At 36.0% G+C, this 16,051-nt stretch overlaps 1 protein-coding gene across 7 annotated transcripts in view; it reads right to left on the bottom strand.

Annotated features, from left to right (window-relative positions):
* The window catches only part of CEP83 (centrosomal protein 83), a 148,523-nt gene that overhangs the window by 94,912 nt on the left and 37,560 nt on the right, over positions 1-16,051 (bottom strand). For 6 of the 7 annotated variants that reach the window (XM_045872848.3, XM_064590784.1, XM_054506883.2 and 3 more), the window contains 2 exons: positions 4,632-4,907; positions 3,813-3,963 (listed from right to left, as the gene is read on the bottom strand). In XM_045872848.3, the coding sequence (XP_045728804.1) occupies positions 3,813-3,963; positions 4,632-4,804 (324 nt within the window). In that variant the 5' untranslated portion in view covers positions 4,805-4,907. Of the gene's footprint in view, positions 1-3,812; positions 3,964-4,610; positions 4,908-16,051 lie in introns of those variants that run through there. The other variant, XM_045872851.3, reaches the window with a different exon arrangement.

Here is a 16,051-nt window from a genome sequence, read left to right as displayed (position 1 = left end):
TTTTCAAAGAATGTTTTAATTTAAGAAGGCAGATACTGCTGTGCCAGAGATTCCTAAAAAAACTAATGACAAACTGAATAATAAATTTAGCTCTGAGCTTCCTAGCAGCCAAATAAAATGGGAAACATACTGGGTTATATAGTTTCCATTGCCTGGCACAAAGAAAGCATATAAATTTTTGGTAAAGTAACTTTTAAAATTTGTAACAGAAATATTATCAAATAACTCATAACATGGTACATAATAACACTATAACAACAGCTAACATGTTCTATCCACTTTCTGTATCAAAGCATTGTACTAACACTTTCTTTTTTTTTCTTCTAATATTTATTTGACAGAGAGACAGCAAGAGAGGGAACACAAGCAGGGGGAGTGGGAGAGGGAGAAGCAGGCTTCCCACTGAGCAGGGAGCCCGGTGCGGGGCTTGATCCCAGGACCCTGCGACCATGACCCGAGCCGAAGGCAGACGCTTAACGACTGAGCCACTCAGGCGCCCCTGTACTAACACTTTCTATGCACTAACTCATTTCGTCTTTACAATCATCATATAAGTTAGGCACTATTATTATTTCCATTCACTACAACTACACAAGTGACATAGAAATATTCTTTAATTGATTATCTTTTATATCATTTTTCTATAAAAGCCGAAGGGATATTAAATCTTAGCTCAGAAAAGGCATTTTGTAGGTAGACAAGATAATACATGTATATCTTGAAAATAATCATCTTTCATAAACATTTACTAACATATTTCTTATTGCTTCTACTTTGTTGAGTTTACTTAATTTTATTGAACTCGTACAAATTGCTAACATCCATAAAGCAAATAGCTAAATTTAGCTTCAACATGCATACATAATATAGATCTCTATTTTAGTTTATTTTTGCCAGATAAATATCATAGAGAAACCACTTACGTTTATCTTGAAAAACAGAAACTTTACCAGACAAAATATATTTGTCAGCAAACATCTGGGAAGTTATCACATGGAGAAATGTCTAAAGTTATTTTGTGTAGATCCAAGGAACAGTACAAGAAGCAAGAGAGAGGCTACAGGGAGGATGATTTCATTTCAATATGACAGGGAAAATACTTAACATACTCCAATCCATAAATGAAACTGGATCACTTTAAACATTCACTAAGTTCTCTCCCACTGAAAGCACGGAGGCAGAGAATAAAGATCCCTGTGTCACAAATGTTCCAAAAAGGAATTCGGCTTTGAATAGTGTATTAGTTTCCTAGAGCTACGACAACAAAATACCACAAACTGGCTATCTTAAAACAACAGAAATTTATTGTCTCACAGCTCTGGAGGCTAGAAGTCCGAAATCAAGTTGTCAGCAAGGCCACACTCCCTGAAGGGAAGGATCCTTCTTTGCTTCACCCTAGCTTCTGGTGGTGTGCCGTTGATCCCTGTCCTTGCTTGGCAGCTGCAGCCCTTCAATCTCTGCTTCTGTCATGACAGGACATTCGCCCCACCTCACTCCCTGCCCTTCACCCTGTGTTTCTGTCCTTGTGTCTGTTCTCCTCTTCTTAGAAGGACACCAGTCACACTGGATTAAGGGCCCATCATCCTTCGGTATGACCTCATCTTAACTAATTACATCAGCAAAGACTATTTTCAAACAAGGTCACATTCTGAGGTACTGGGCATTAGAAGTTTAACATATTTTTTGGTGGACACAAGTTAACTCATTACAGATATGAAACAATGAGAGCATCATTAACTCTAAGATGCTGAAGCTTTAGGTACATATGAGACAAGAAAGAACATTGTATTATATATGAACAGAACCTCAATTCCGAGTCATCCATTTATTCTACTTCTTCATGTCATTCATTCAACAAAAATTTGCTAACATATTATAAAATATATAAATACAAAGAGAAATCTACTTGAGCACTGAAGACACACTGAAAGAGTTCCTGCCCTTACAGAGCCTGCATTCAAATAGAATAAATGCCATCATTCATGAGTATCTACTATGTGTCAGACACTATACTAAAAATATACATGTTATTTCATCAGTCCTCACAAAAACCACTGTTAACAACTTTTATCCTCTTTACCACATGACAAAACTAAGGCATAAAAACAGATGTTTGTTGAAGGTCATCATCTCACTGGTGAACTGACCGTTTTTTTGGTTATAAAAATGACCTTTTTACCTTAAGTGACACTTTTTGTCTTGAAGTAAATTTTATCTGCTATTAATATAATTACTGTTTCTTCAAACTGACATGGAGACATGCTTATTTGTACCAAGCATGTGCAAACAATATGCTAAAGAAGACTAGAGTGTTTATATCTACAGTGCCAGAAGAATATTTGGAAGAATTCCTTGGAATCAGTGCTCACAGATTCTCATTTCTATGGCCGCTCAATTTTTGCAAAACAAATTAATCCACCAATTCTATAGGCTTAAATTACATTTGCCTATTCAACTCCTATTTGTGAGGTTTTTGTTTAAATGTCCTAAATACACCTAAGAATAAAACACCACAATAGAGGCTCCAACCCAAGCTTAGTGATGGTGTTCCCAACAATGGAAGATTTCAAAAAGATACTGAATAACCAACTTCTAACACTGCTGTCAAAGGAATCCATGAATTGGGCAATATGCCATATTAGATGACTGAAAAGGTAGCTTTTTACTCTTATCAACTTCTGACTCCAGTATTAAAAATACTTATCATTTGTACCAAGCACTAAACAGAAATACACAGCTGGTACCATTTAGAGATTAAATGAACACAGGAAAATATAATTGCTAATATCTACTAATTTGAAATTTATAGTAAGTTTAGTTTTGGTCTCCTTTCTAGGCAAATGAGAAATGAAATGATAGTACTATCCTCTGCTTTAGAAACTCCATTTACCCTGCACACATAAAATAAGTGCACATATTGTTTTTATAGTCTTTTAAGAAGTCCCTTAAAAATAACTATCAGTCTTATCAACTATACCTCAGTAATGAAAAAAATTTTTAATGTCTTTTTTAGCTCAGCTGCAGTTATAATACTTAAAAGAAAATCAGTAAAACTTTCTTTAAAAAAATATTTTTAACTCTCAATATTTATCAATTCAAACCAGCCTTTCCCGCAATTATTCTGAAGAGTGAAATATTTAAATCAGGACAGGTAATATAATACAAATTTACATGAAACAACAGTTTCATGGCTAAATCCCACATGGTAACTAACATTCCAGAATATATGAAAGAATATTAAATTATACCATGTGGACAACAGCAAAATACTCATTAAGAATGTAGGCAGAATTCACCAAATTTAGCAACATCGGACTACTTTTGTATCACAGGTGCAAAAGGCAGGCCTCCCCAGGATGGGCTGTTTTGGTATGAAGATTGTTTTGATTTAAAAGCTATCAAAACCCAGCAGATTTAGGAAAAGCTCTTTACCTCCCTCTCAACTGCCTAAGTTTAATTGGAAAGAGAGGCTATACCAAGAAGAGAGCTATTAACAGAGGTTCCTTTTTACCTAAGAAATTTATCTGCTTAACAGGGCAACTTTGTTTTCCAAAATTCTCTCACCATCCTGCTAATGATCTGCTTTCCCTTTGTATCCCCAGCTCAGGATGTCATATAAGCCTACTGTTGCCTATCTTTGGAATTTCATGTTTGTGATGTTTGTGTGGATTCTGCATACTTTTGAAACTAAATTTGATTTTCTCTTATTAATCTAATCTCATGCCAATTTGATTCTTATCCAGTTTAGAAGGACCCAGAAGGGCAGAGGAAATTTTTTCCCCAATAGTACTAACTGAAATGTATTTTCTTACCTGCAGTTTCATTTCTTCTAAGTCTTTAGTTTTCTCTACTAATTCCCCTCTTAGTTCTTCAAGCAGCAGCTGAAATTTTTCCTGGTCAGTCTTCTTTTCATTTAACAGGCGCTTTAGCTCATGTCGTGACTTTATGTACTCATCTTGCAATCTGATTTTTAAAAAAAGAAAAAATTCAACTTTAAGGATATCCTTTGCTTTATCCTAATTGCATTACTTTATGTGAAGTCAACCAACACTACAGAACAAGACCAATTTCATATATTCCATTAAGTCCATAAACCTCTTTTCTTTATAGAGTTTAATTATTAACACTATAGTTTATTAATACAATTTTACTTGGGGGAAAGGAAAAACACACTTAGCCACCTAGACATTTTATATGTCTTGCTACTTTCAAAGCAAGACTTATAAATTCATAGCACACTTGGGACCATGTTTAGTTTAGTTTTGAATAAAGTAATCTTAAAGCAAAAATTTCACTGTATTAAATGTTTTGGGTTTTTTTTAAAGATTTTATTTATTTGTTTGACAGAGAGAGACACAGCAAGAGAGGAAACACAAGCAAGGGGAGTGGGAGAGGGAGAAGCAGGCTTCCCGCGGAGCAGGCAGTCAGATGCAGAGCCCAATCCCAGGACCCTGGGATCATGACCTGAGCCGAAGGCAGACGCTTAACAACCGAGCCACCCAGGCACCCCAAGAAGTTTTAAATGTATATACTGCAAACTAACAAAATTATACTGTATGTTCCAGAGCAAACGTTCGGACAAAAATAATTTTCTTAATAAAGCCCCTTACCTCCAAATTTAAGCAATTTACCTTGTGTGTTCAGCTTTAAGAGTCTGATAGTTAGTTTTATGACGTGCACATCGTAACCTTTCATCAATTAACATTTTTTGGAACTCAGATTGAGAATCTGTCACCCCGCTGTCTCCACCAGGAGGAAAAATAGTGGGAAAAGTATCCATATTGGTAAGTGAGCAGTTGACCATGTAAAAGTAAGTCTGGCTTCCTTTTTGTCTTAGCTTTCTTTTTTTCAAGGGTATTTTCCACTTCCTTCTTCCTAAGACAGATTCTCAGGATGCCAAATTATACCTGCACAGAGAAATGCACTTAGTTAGTGATGAATTAAACTCATTCACTGTGACATTCTTTTTATCCCTTCTTGTTATTCAACTATCATTTCTATAACAAAACCCAAATTTTCCGATTTTTTAATTGTTCATAAAACAAAAAGAACAAAGTTGAATCGTACCTTAACACATTTTCTTTACTCCACACTAAGTTTCTGTGACCATCAATGTCACATCTTCAATTATTAACCTAACTAGAATTACTGACTCTTCTAGTTTAGGTACTCCCGGATTCACAAACCATGGATATTCCCTGAAGCTACTACGGTAAACTTCATAGAATGATCCTACTACAAAATCCATACTCTGAAATCAGAGAAAAGCCACTTAGAACTTGACAAATGGTTAGAGAAAATTATAATCTTCACAAAGATGACCTTCAGCAAGTAACTATGTGATTAATGCTACAAAGGGTCTTTTATCTGACACAAGGTGAACTGTACTCATGCTGCAGACTCATGAGAAATCAGTCAACACAAAAATGTTAATCACCTATGTGTTATGCACTAAGAACAGGAAAGTAAATCACTTCAGCTATCCCCAAAAGCACTGATCCAGGATTATGAAAGTAACTGTTTGTTGTATTTAGAAGTAAAAAAAAAATGATGACAGTGTTCTTATTGTAAATAATTAAAAACAAAAGTTTTCATCAAAATAATTCTCTCCCCTTTAGCTTCATGAATCTTTGTGAAGATTATATGTATTTTTTTCTAATAGCATCTCCCTCAGTCATGAGTCATCATGAAATACCTTTTCCTACTACAAGATCTTTAGCACATAAAACCAACCATCAAATTACTTAGTCTTTCTTTTAATATACCATTTCTGATAAATTAATGTGATGTCTGCATATTACCTAAGACTTTTAAACTAAAATTGAAGTTACTTTGGTTTCCTGTCAAATCACATTTTAATAGAAGGGACAAAGTCCTCCAAGAAAAGTTCTTACTCATGTTAAACGTGCAACAATGCACTGTAACAGCTGCCACAACATTATCCTATCGAAAGTAAGTTATTTGTCAGGGAATTAATTAACTGGATCATAAAACTGGCATGTAATTTTGACCTGCTTTTTGATCCAAATAATTTTTAAAAGATAGAAACATATAATAAACTTACCTCATACTTTGTAATAATAGCACCAAAAAGTATTATAAGGTCTTTTTTTTTTAAGATTTTATTTATTCATTCACGAGAGACCGGGGTGGGGGGCAGAGGCAGAGGGAGAAACAGGCTCCCCATGAAGCAGGGAGCCCAATGCAGGACTCGATCCCAGGACCCCAGATCATGACCTGAGCGGAAGGCAGACACTTAACTAACTGAGCCATCCAGGTGTCCCAGGTTTTAATTTTAATTAGCTAAAAGCTTAAACTACATAAGAAAAACCAAGACCTATTCTTCAATCCCACTACCAATGAAACAAAGATTTCTAAGATAAAATGAGTAATTTTTTTTTCTTATTCCAGTTGACAGTAAATATTCTAACTCCTACTTTAAAATGGAAGTTCAGTCCCATCGCACATAAAATTCACAAAGACCTGAACATTTTAGGAAAACAGGGTTAAAATTATTTAAATCCTTCCCTTTTGGCACTAAAATCTACTACAAGTGCTTTTCAGGACTAATTGCAGGATATCCATTTCTCAGTCACCACCACCATTACCTTATTAACCTTAAAAAAAAAAAAGTTTCTTCCTCCAGTTGGGATTGTAAAGGAGCAACCAGGTGCAAAATCAAGTACATATCTTCCTGTTGGGTCTACAACTGACTATGAGTGGTAGGGAGTGAGAGCTCCCCTTGCTGAATCTCCCATCTCCATTTTAATGAGGTTTCCCATTATTAATTTTCACAGCCTCATCTCCAACTCTAGTTCCATTGCAAACATGTGTACTGCCCTCTGGGATCTTCTTGACTCAAAGTTATGAACTCCTGGGCTGCATCTGCCAATAGTCATTTTCAGACTTTTCTCCTCTAGGAATATTTCAGAATCACAGAAAACTGTCCATTTGCACAAGTCTTACCAAGGTCAGAATAAATTTTATATCTGTTTTTAGTGTTTTGAACATATATTCAGCTCTCCAGTCCAGTAATAATCAACTTATCAATGATAATCTTGGAAAATATGGTATCCTCCAAATAGATATCTAGTAATATAGACGGAAAGTCCTCATAAAACATTAATTCTTTCTCTGACCTTCAAAAGTGGTTCCACAATTCTATATTCCAAGTTTACAAAGAACTTGTACCTTTTATGCTAATTATATAAAAATGCTTTTAGCTAAAAACAAAAACCCCAACTACCTCAAACACCGTGGGAAATGTATTACCAATCTCTTACACCAAGAAATCTGAAGATAGTCTTCACTTCCAGTACTAGAGGAAAAGGTAATTTAGATCAAGCCTCCTGCTTAGGACAAGAAAAGCTGGACATGTATTTTAATAATCTGAAGACAATGGAAACTAACAAAAGAATAAATATTTACTGAAATGGGAACAGAAGAGAATGTGGATGCAGGAAGATGAGACTGGCAGTTGGGGCCACTCTTCCCATAGAGGCATCTGCCAGTTCCAGAGAGGTGGCTGGGAGACTGAATGCCTGCTGACAGTCTTCAAATTCAAAGATACACAGATTACACCAGCAAAGAGTGGAGAAGCCCTGGTGAACACCCCCTTCATTTTGGATACAGACTTTAAAGGTTTGCCCTTATTATTCCTAACAAAGGTAATTTAGATGAATGATATTAGAATAGGCTGCAACTTGCTCTAAAAAACAATTTCACAAATAAATGTGACACAATAAAGAATTTTTTTTAATTTTAAAGCTCAAGTACCTGGGAAGATAAGGTGACATGAATTAAAGTCACAAGAAGCAAAAAGACAATAGACAAAAGGGCCTCACTATTAGAATTATTAAACAACGATTCTAAAAGAAATTTTCTTACATTATTGTGTATAAGACAATAGAAAACAAGGCTGAGAATTTTGTGAGAATAAGAAACCATAAAAAGAAACCAAGGGAAATCTCTAAAACTGAAAAATTCTACAACCAAAAGTAAAAACTCAATGAGCAAGCATAACAGCCTAGATAAGACATAGCTTAAAGTAGTAATTAGAAGGGGTGCCTGGGTGGCTCAGATGGTTAAGCGTCTGCCTTCAGCTCAGGTCATGGTCTCCAGGTCCTGGGATAGAGCCCCGCATCAGGCTCCCTGCTCCACGGGGAGCCTGCTTCTCCCTCTTCCTCTGCCTTCCCCCCTGCTTATGTGCACTCTCTCTCTAATGATTAAATAAAATCTTTAAAAACAAAAATAAGTAATTAAAAGATAAGTTAAAAGAATATAAGAGAAATAAGGATGAAAAAAAAAAAAAAAAAGGAGGACCCACAACCGTATGGCCAACTAATCTTCAACAAAGCAGGAAAGAATATCCAGTGGAGGGACGCCTGGGTGGCTCAGTCAGTTGAGCACTGACTCTTGGTTTTGGCCCACGTCATGATCTCCTAGGTCGTGAATCAAGCCCCACTTCAGGCTCCATGCTCAGTGGGGAGTCTGCTTCTCTCCTTCTCCCTCTACCCCTCTATGAGCATACATGTGTGCTCTCCCTCTCAAATAAATAAATAAATCTTAAAAAAATCTTCAAAAAAATATATCCAATGGAAAAAAGACAGTCTCTTCAAGGTGTTGGGCAAACTGGACAGCAACATGCAGAAAAATGAAACTAGACCATTTTCTTACACCGTACACAAAAATAAATTCGAAATGGATGAAACACCTAAACGTAAAACAGGAAACCATCAGAATTCTAGAGCAGAAAGCAGGAGAAATTCTCTGACTTTGGCAACACCTACTTCTTACTAGGCATGTCTCTAGAGGCATGGGAAACAAAAGCAAAAATGAACTATTGGGACCTCATCAAGATAAAAACCTTCTGCACAGTGAAGGAAACAATCAACAAAACTAAAAGGCAACCAATGGAATGAGAGAAGATATTTGCAAATGACATAACAGATAAAGGGCTAGTGTCCAAAATCTGTAAAGAACTTACAAACTCAACACCCAACAAATAATCCAGTTAAGAAATGGGCAGAAGACATGAATAGACACTTTCTGAAAGAAGACATCCAGATGGCTAACAGACACGTGAAAAGATACTCAACATCACTCATCATCACGGAAAAATAAATCAAAACCACAATCAGACACCACCTCACACCTGTCATAATGACTAAAATTAATAACTCAGGAAACAACAGACATTGGTGAGGATGTGGAGAAAGGGGAACCCTTTTACACTGTTCGTAGGAATGCAAACTGGTGCAGTCACTTTGGAAAACAGTATGGCGTTTCCTCAAAAAGTTAAAAATAGAACTATCCTATGACCCAGCAATTGCACTTCTAGGTATTTATCCAAAGGATACAAAAATGTTGATTCAAAGGGGCACATGCACCCCATTGTTTACAGCTGTACTATCAAAAATAGCCAAATTATAAAAAGAGCCCAAATGTCCATCGACTAATGAACGGATAAAGAAGACATGGGGGGGGGGGGGATGTGTGTGTATGATAGAGTATTACTCCCCATCAAAAAGAATGAAATCTTGACATTTGCTATGACATGGATGGAACTAGAGTATTATGCTAGATGAAAAATGTCGTTCAGAGAAAGACAAGTATATGGTTTCACTCATATGTGGAATTTAAGAAACAAAACAGATAAACATAGGGGAAGGGAAGGAAAAATAAAAACAGAGAGGCAGGCAAACCATAAGAGACTCTTAAATATAGAGAACTGAGGGTTGCTAGAGGGGAGGTAGGTGGCAGGACTGGCTAAATGGGTCATGGACATTAAGGAGGACACTTGTTGGCATGAGCACTGGGTGTTACATGTAAGTGATGAATCACTAAATTCTCCTAAAACCAATGCTACACTATATGTTAACTAACTTGAATTTAAATAAAAATAAGTAAGAAAAATACAAAAAAGGAAAGAAATACAGAGAATAAAGTTAAAATGTTATTGTAACAGATATGCCACTGGAGTCCCAGAAGGAGAGAAAATAGTACAGAAACAATAACTGCCGCCCCCAAAAAAGTTGCCAACTTCCACCAAAAATGTTCTATAACCACAAGCACATAAATAAAAAGAAATCTACATACATCCCATTAAGAAATCCACATCTAAGAACATCACCTTAAGATTTTACTAAAGAAAAAGGAAAAATCTTAAGATTAGCCAGGAAAAGAACCGAAGTGCATTGAAAAAAGGCAACAAAAGAACTGACTTGGGGCGATTGGGTGGCTCAGACAGTTAAGCATCTGCTTTCAGCTCAGGTCATGATCTCGGGGTCCTGGGATCAAGCCCCACATCAGGCCCCCTGCTCAGTAGGGAGCCTATTTCTCTCTCTCCCCCTGTTCTCTCTCTTGCTTGTTATTTTTGTCTCTCTCAAATAAATAAAATCTTAAAAAAAAAAAAGGACTTCAACAATGAATGCCAGAACACATGTAATATTACCTTTACAGTGCTGAAAGAAAATAACTGCCAAAGTTTCTATAAATATAGCAAAAATATATCTTTCAAGAATATCGGTAAAATAAAGACATTTTCAGATAAACAAAACAAATTCATCCCAGAAGATGCACAATAAAAGAAACAGTAAAGGAGTCCTTCATACACAAGGAAAATTATCTTAGATGTGGACAATACAAAAATAAAGATAAATGAAAATTGGAAATATGTGCATAATACTATTTATGACTGCATAATGCTGACTGCATAAAATAATATCTTGGGGATTTTAACATATATAGACTTAAAATATATAACTAAATGGTATATAAGTCAATAAAGGTAGAATTACAAGTGTTGTACAGCCCTTGCACTGTATGGGAAAAGGCTAAAAGTATCAACAAATATTACACTTTAATAAGTCAAGAATGCATATTGTAATCTCTAGGAAAGGGGTTGACAAACTATAACACATGAGCCAAATTTGGCCTGCAGCCTTGTTTTGAATGGCCCCAAACTATGAATGTTATCTTTTAAGAGCTTAAAAAAATTAATATAGATGCAAAAATCCTCAACAAAATATTAGCAAATTGAATTAACAATGTATAAAAAGATTTATACACCATGACCATGTAGAATTTATTCCAGGCATGCAAGGCTGGTTCAACATTAAAAAAATCAATTAATGTAATCTATTACATGAATAGACTAAAGCAAAAAAAAAAAAAAAAAAAAAATCACATGATCATATCAGTGGATGCAGAAAAAGCGTTTGACAAAATCCAACACATATCCATGAAAAAAACTCAACAAATCAGGTATGGAGGGGAACTTTCTCAACTTGATAAAGAACATCTATAAAAAATCTGCAGGTAATGTCATATTTAGGGTGAGAAAATGGAAATTTTCTCACTAAGATCAAGAACAAACAAGAATATCCCCTCTCACCACTCCTTTTCAACATCATAGTGGGAAGTCTTAGCTAATGTAGTTAAGAATAAATAAAATAAAATAAAAGGCATATAAATACAGGAGGAATAAAACCATCTTTCTTTGCAGATGACATGACAGTCTGTGTAGAAGACCCAATTAAAAAAAAATCCTCCTGGAACTGATAAGCAATTATAGCAAGGTTGCAGGATAGAGAGTTAATATACAAAAAAGTCCATCACTTTCCTATATATCAGCAATGAACAGATGGAATTTGAAATTTATAATACCATTTACATTAGTAACCCCCCAAAATGAAACAGCTCTATACTTAACAAAATGTTTTTTTAATATGAAGAAAATTACTAAACTCCGATAAAAAAAATCAAAGAATTAAATAAATGAAAAGATATTTATTCTATGTTCATGGATAGGAAGACTCAATACTGTCAAGAGGTAAGTTCTTCCAAACTTGATCTACAGATTCAATATGATCCCCAGAAGTTATTTTATGGGTATCGACAAACTAATTCAAAAATTTATGTGGGGAGGCAAAAGACCCAGAATAGCCAATACAGTATTGCAAAAGAACAAAGTCAGAAAACTGACACTATCTGACTTTGAGACTTACTATAAAAGCAACAGAAAATAAGACAGTATAATCCTGGGGCACCTGGGTGGCTCAGTCAGGTAAACCTCGACATCTGACTCTTGGTTTTGGCTCAGGTCATGACCTCAGGGTCATAAGACCAAGCCCCACATCGGACTCTGGACTCAGCAGGGAGTCTGCTTGATATTACTCCCTCTCCCTCTGCTCCTACCCCCAATTGTGTGCATATTCTCTCTGTCTCTGTCTCTCTCAAATAAATCTTTTTTTAAGATTTTATTATTTGTGAGAGAGAGAGCACACAAGCAGGGAGACAGGCAGAGGGAGAAGAAGCAGGCTCCCCGCTGAGCAGGGAGCCCGATGTGGGGCTTGACCCCAGGACTATGGGATCATGACCTGAGCCGAAGGCAGAGGCTTAATGCACTGAGCCACCCAGGTGCCCCTAAATAAAGCCTCCTTAAAAAGTGTGATATGGGCAATATAATAGACAGATCAATGAAACAAAATAGAGTCCACATATCCATTAAAACAGTCAACTGATCTTTGACACAGGAGCACATGCCAAAAAAGAAAAGTGGATCTAGGCAGACATTACGCCCTTCACAAAAATTAGCTCAAATGGGTTATGCACTTAAATGTAAAATGCAAAATTATCCAATTCCTAGAAGATAACAAACGTCTCTGATATGACAGTAACTTCACCAAAGGCAAGATCCACAAAAAAAAATAATTGGTAAGTTAGACTTCATTAAAATTTAAAACTTCTGCTCTAGGAAAGACACTGCCAAGACAATGAGAAGAGAAGTCACAGACTGGGAGGAAAGTATCTGAAAAAGACCTATCTGATAAAGGACTGTTAACCAAATATACAAAGTCAAACTCAGCAAGAAAAAAAACTGAATTAAAAACTGGCTCGGGGCGCCTGGGTGGCTCAGTCGGTTAAGCGACTGCCTTCAGCTCAGGTCATGATCCTGGAGTCCCGGAATCGAGTCCCGCATCAGGCTCCCTGCTCGGCGGGGAGTCTGCTTCTCCCTCTGACCTTCCTCCCTCTCGTGCTCTCTGTCTCTCATTCTCTCTCTCACAGATAAATAAATAAAATCTTTAAAAAAAAAAGAAAAACTGGCTCAAATACCTTAACAGACATCTCACCAAAGAAGACACACAAATGGCAAATAAGCATATGAAAAGATATGGAACATCATATGTCATTAGGGAATTGCAAACTGAAACAATGAGATACTAGTACAAACCTATTAGGATGGCCCAAATCCAAACACGGACAATACCGAATGCTGGTGAAAATGTGGAGCAATAGGAACTCTAATTCATTAGTTTTACCATACAGTCCAGCAACAGCACTCCTTGGTATTTACCCAAATTACTTGAAAAGTTACATCCACACAAAAAAACTGCACATTAATGCCTATAGCATCTTTATTCATAATTGCCAAACCCGGAAGCAACCGAGATGTACTTCAGTAGGTGAATGGATAAACTGTGGTATATCCCAATAACGAAGTATCATTCAGCCCTAAAAAGAAATGAGCCATCAAGCCATGAAAAGATATGAAGGAACCTTAAGTGTATATTACCAAATGAAAGAAAGCCATCTAAAAGTGATGTAGGACTCCAACTCTAGGACATTCTGGAAACATCAAAACTATAAAGACATTTTAAAAAGTAGTGGTTGCCAGGGATTAGGAAAGAGGCAGATGTTGCAATTAATGTAGAGCATGAAATCAGCCATAATACCTGGCTTGCTAAAATGTAACACAGAGGCTGCTGAGGGCAATGGAAGGTTTCAGAGAAGGACATGGGCCTTTGGAATGCCGAGGGCTGCGTGATCACTCTGCCATTGGAATGCCACGGGGAGTTGCCTTCCCCGAAGCTTTCTTAGCCCAAACAGCCGCCCTGTGATCTAAGAGATGTATGCATTATCTCTTAGGCTATGTTTAGCAGAACTCCCATAGAACATGCATATTAGCATAATCTGCATGTCGTATCTTTCCCATAAACAGATCCTCCTAGTTTCAGTAAGACCCCTTGTCACACATCATGTGCTTGAGAAACAGTGATAAGGATTTGTGATTATCCTGAAGGACCAATAAAAGCAGGAGCAAAGAAGAGCAAAGGGTCTTCGTCTTTGAGCGTGACCCCCTTGCCTTCTCCTCTCTTTTAGGGCAAAGTCTGGAGTAATCTTTTCATCCGTCAGTACAGGGATTGCTGGCCATTCCCAGCAGGAAGAGATGAACAGGCAGAACACAGAGGATTTTTAGAGTAGTGAAATTATTCTGTATGATACTATAATCACAGAATACATATCAACAAACATTTGTTAAAACCTACAGAATGTACAACACCAAGAGTGAACCTTAATGTAAACTATGGACTATGAGTGATAATGACATGTCAGTGTAGGTTCATCGACTGTAACAAATGTACCACTCTGCTGTGGGATGCAAAAGTGAGGGATGCTGTGCCTGTGTGGTGGCAGGGGGTATATGGGAACTCTGTACTTTCTGCTCGATTTTTATATAAACCTAAAACAACTCTAAAAACGGAAAGGTAGAGAGGGAAAGAACACATAACAAACTATACATGGCCTGAAAAATCTAAAATACTTACTATAAAATATGCTGAACCTTCCTATAGGATAACCATTAAAAATGCTCAAAGAGTGGGGAAATTTACATTATTCAAAACACTAAAAAAGGGTTTCTCAACCTTTGCACTACTGACCTTTTAGATCAGATAATTCTTTGGACAAGGTGGGGGGCCTATCTTGTACACTGTAGGATATTTAGTAACAGTTCTAGTCTCTACCCATTAGATGCCAGTAGTACCACTCCCCCCAGAAGTGAAAAACAAAAGGTCTGCACATTTTGACAAATGTACCCTAGACGGGCAAAAATCACCTCTGTCCCTCCTTTGAGAATCACCCCTCCATTAAGAATTCCATTTAAAAGAAGGTAAGCAGGGAGATAAGATAGAACATAAACAAGTAGGAAAATAGGAAAAGTAAAACAGTAGCCTTAGACACATATCAGTGATTACATTAAATTATATAGATTAATGCTTCAAATAAATGAGAAATTTAAGAGAAAAAATATAACCCAACTATATAACTTTTTTATAACATTTTTAAAACAGAAGGGCACAAAGGTTGGAAAAAAAAAAGCAAAAACTTAATTAAACATTAATCTAAAGACAGATGACAGAACTACATTAATATTAGATAAAGTAGATTTTTAAGGCCAAAAAAAAAAAAACAACCAAACAGAAACAGTCCTAGAGATGAAAAAATACATTTGTAAAGATAAAAGGTTAAATACACCAGAAAGATAGGACAATTTTAATTTATACACAGTAAGTATATAAATTAGAAGGGGTCAGAACTACAGGGAAAAATAGACAAATTCACAATCATAGGGGGATAATTTAACCACTATTCTTGGTAACTAATAGAACAAGCACAAAAAAGTAATCAGTAAGAATACAGACAATATAATTAACCCACCTGAGCTAACATATAGAAAACCACTCCCAGTAACTATAGAATACAAATTCTTTATAAACATACACATACATTTATAAATACTGACCACACACTGGGTATTTCAAAAAATCTAAAAAATGTTTAAAAACCAAAATTATACAGAATATTTTTCTGACCGAAGTCCAATTAAACTAAAACTTAATACAAAAAGGTAACTGAAAAAGCTACATATGCTTAGAAAGAAGACATTTCTAAATAACATAAATTAAAGGTCACAATAGAAATCAGAAAATATCCAGAAGTAAATGAAAACTGATAACACAACTTAAACTTTTGGAATAAGACTTCTACTTCTGGGATGATGGAGCAGAGGCACATTTCCACATTAATCCCACTAATACAAATCAAAGTCCTAAATGGTGTGTGTGTGTATACATGACATATATAACACAACTCTGAAAAATGGAGACCAGAGGCAAAACAGCTAACAACCTCAGGATATAAGAACTGACACACAGGTGGGTTCCCAGTGTTTTCTTTTAATACATGATCAAGTGTAGTATCTTTTCTT

This window comes from Mirounga angustirostris, unplaced genomic scaffold (genome assembly GCF_029215605.1).
Source record: "Mirounga angustirostris isolate CCGP_5_RB_7025 unplaced genomic scaffold, mMirAng1.0.hap1 SCAF_5, whole genome shotgun sequence".
Lineage (NCBI taxonomy): Eukaryota > Metazoa > Chordata > Mammalia > Carnivora > Phocidae > Mirounga > Mirounga angustirostris.
This window is presented reverse-complemented; position numbering and strand designations above follow the sequence as displayed.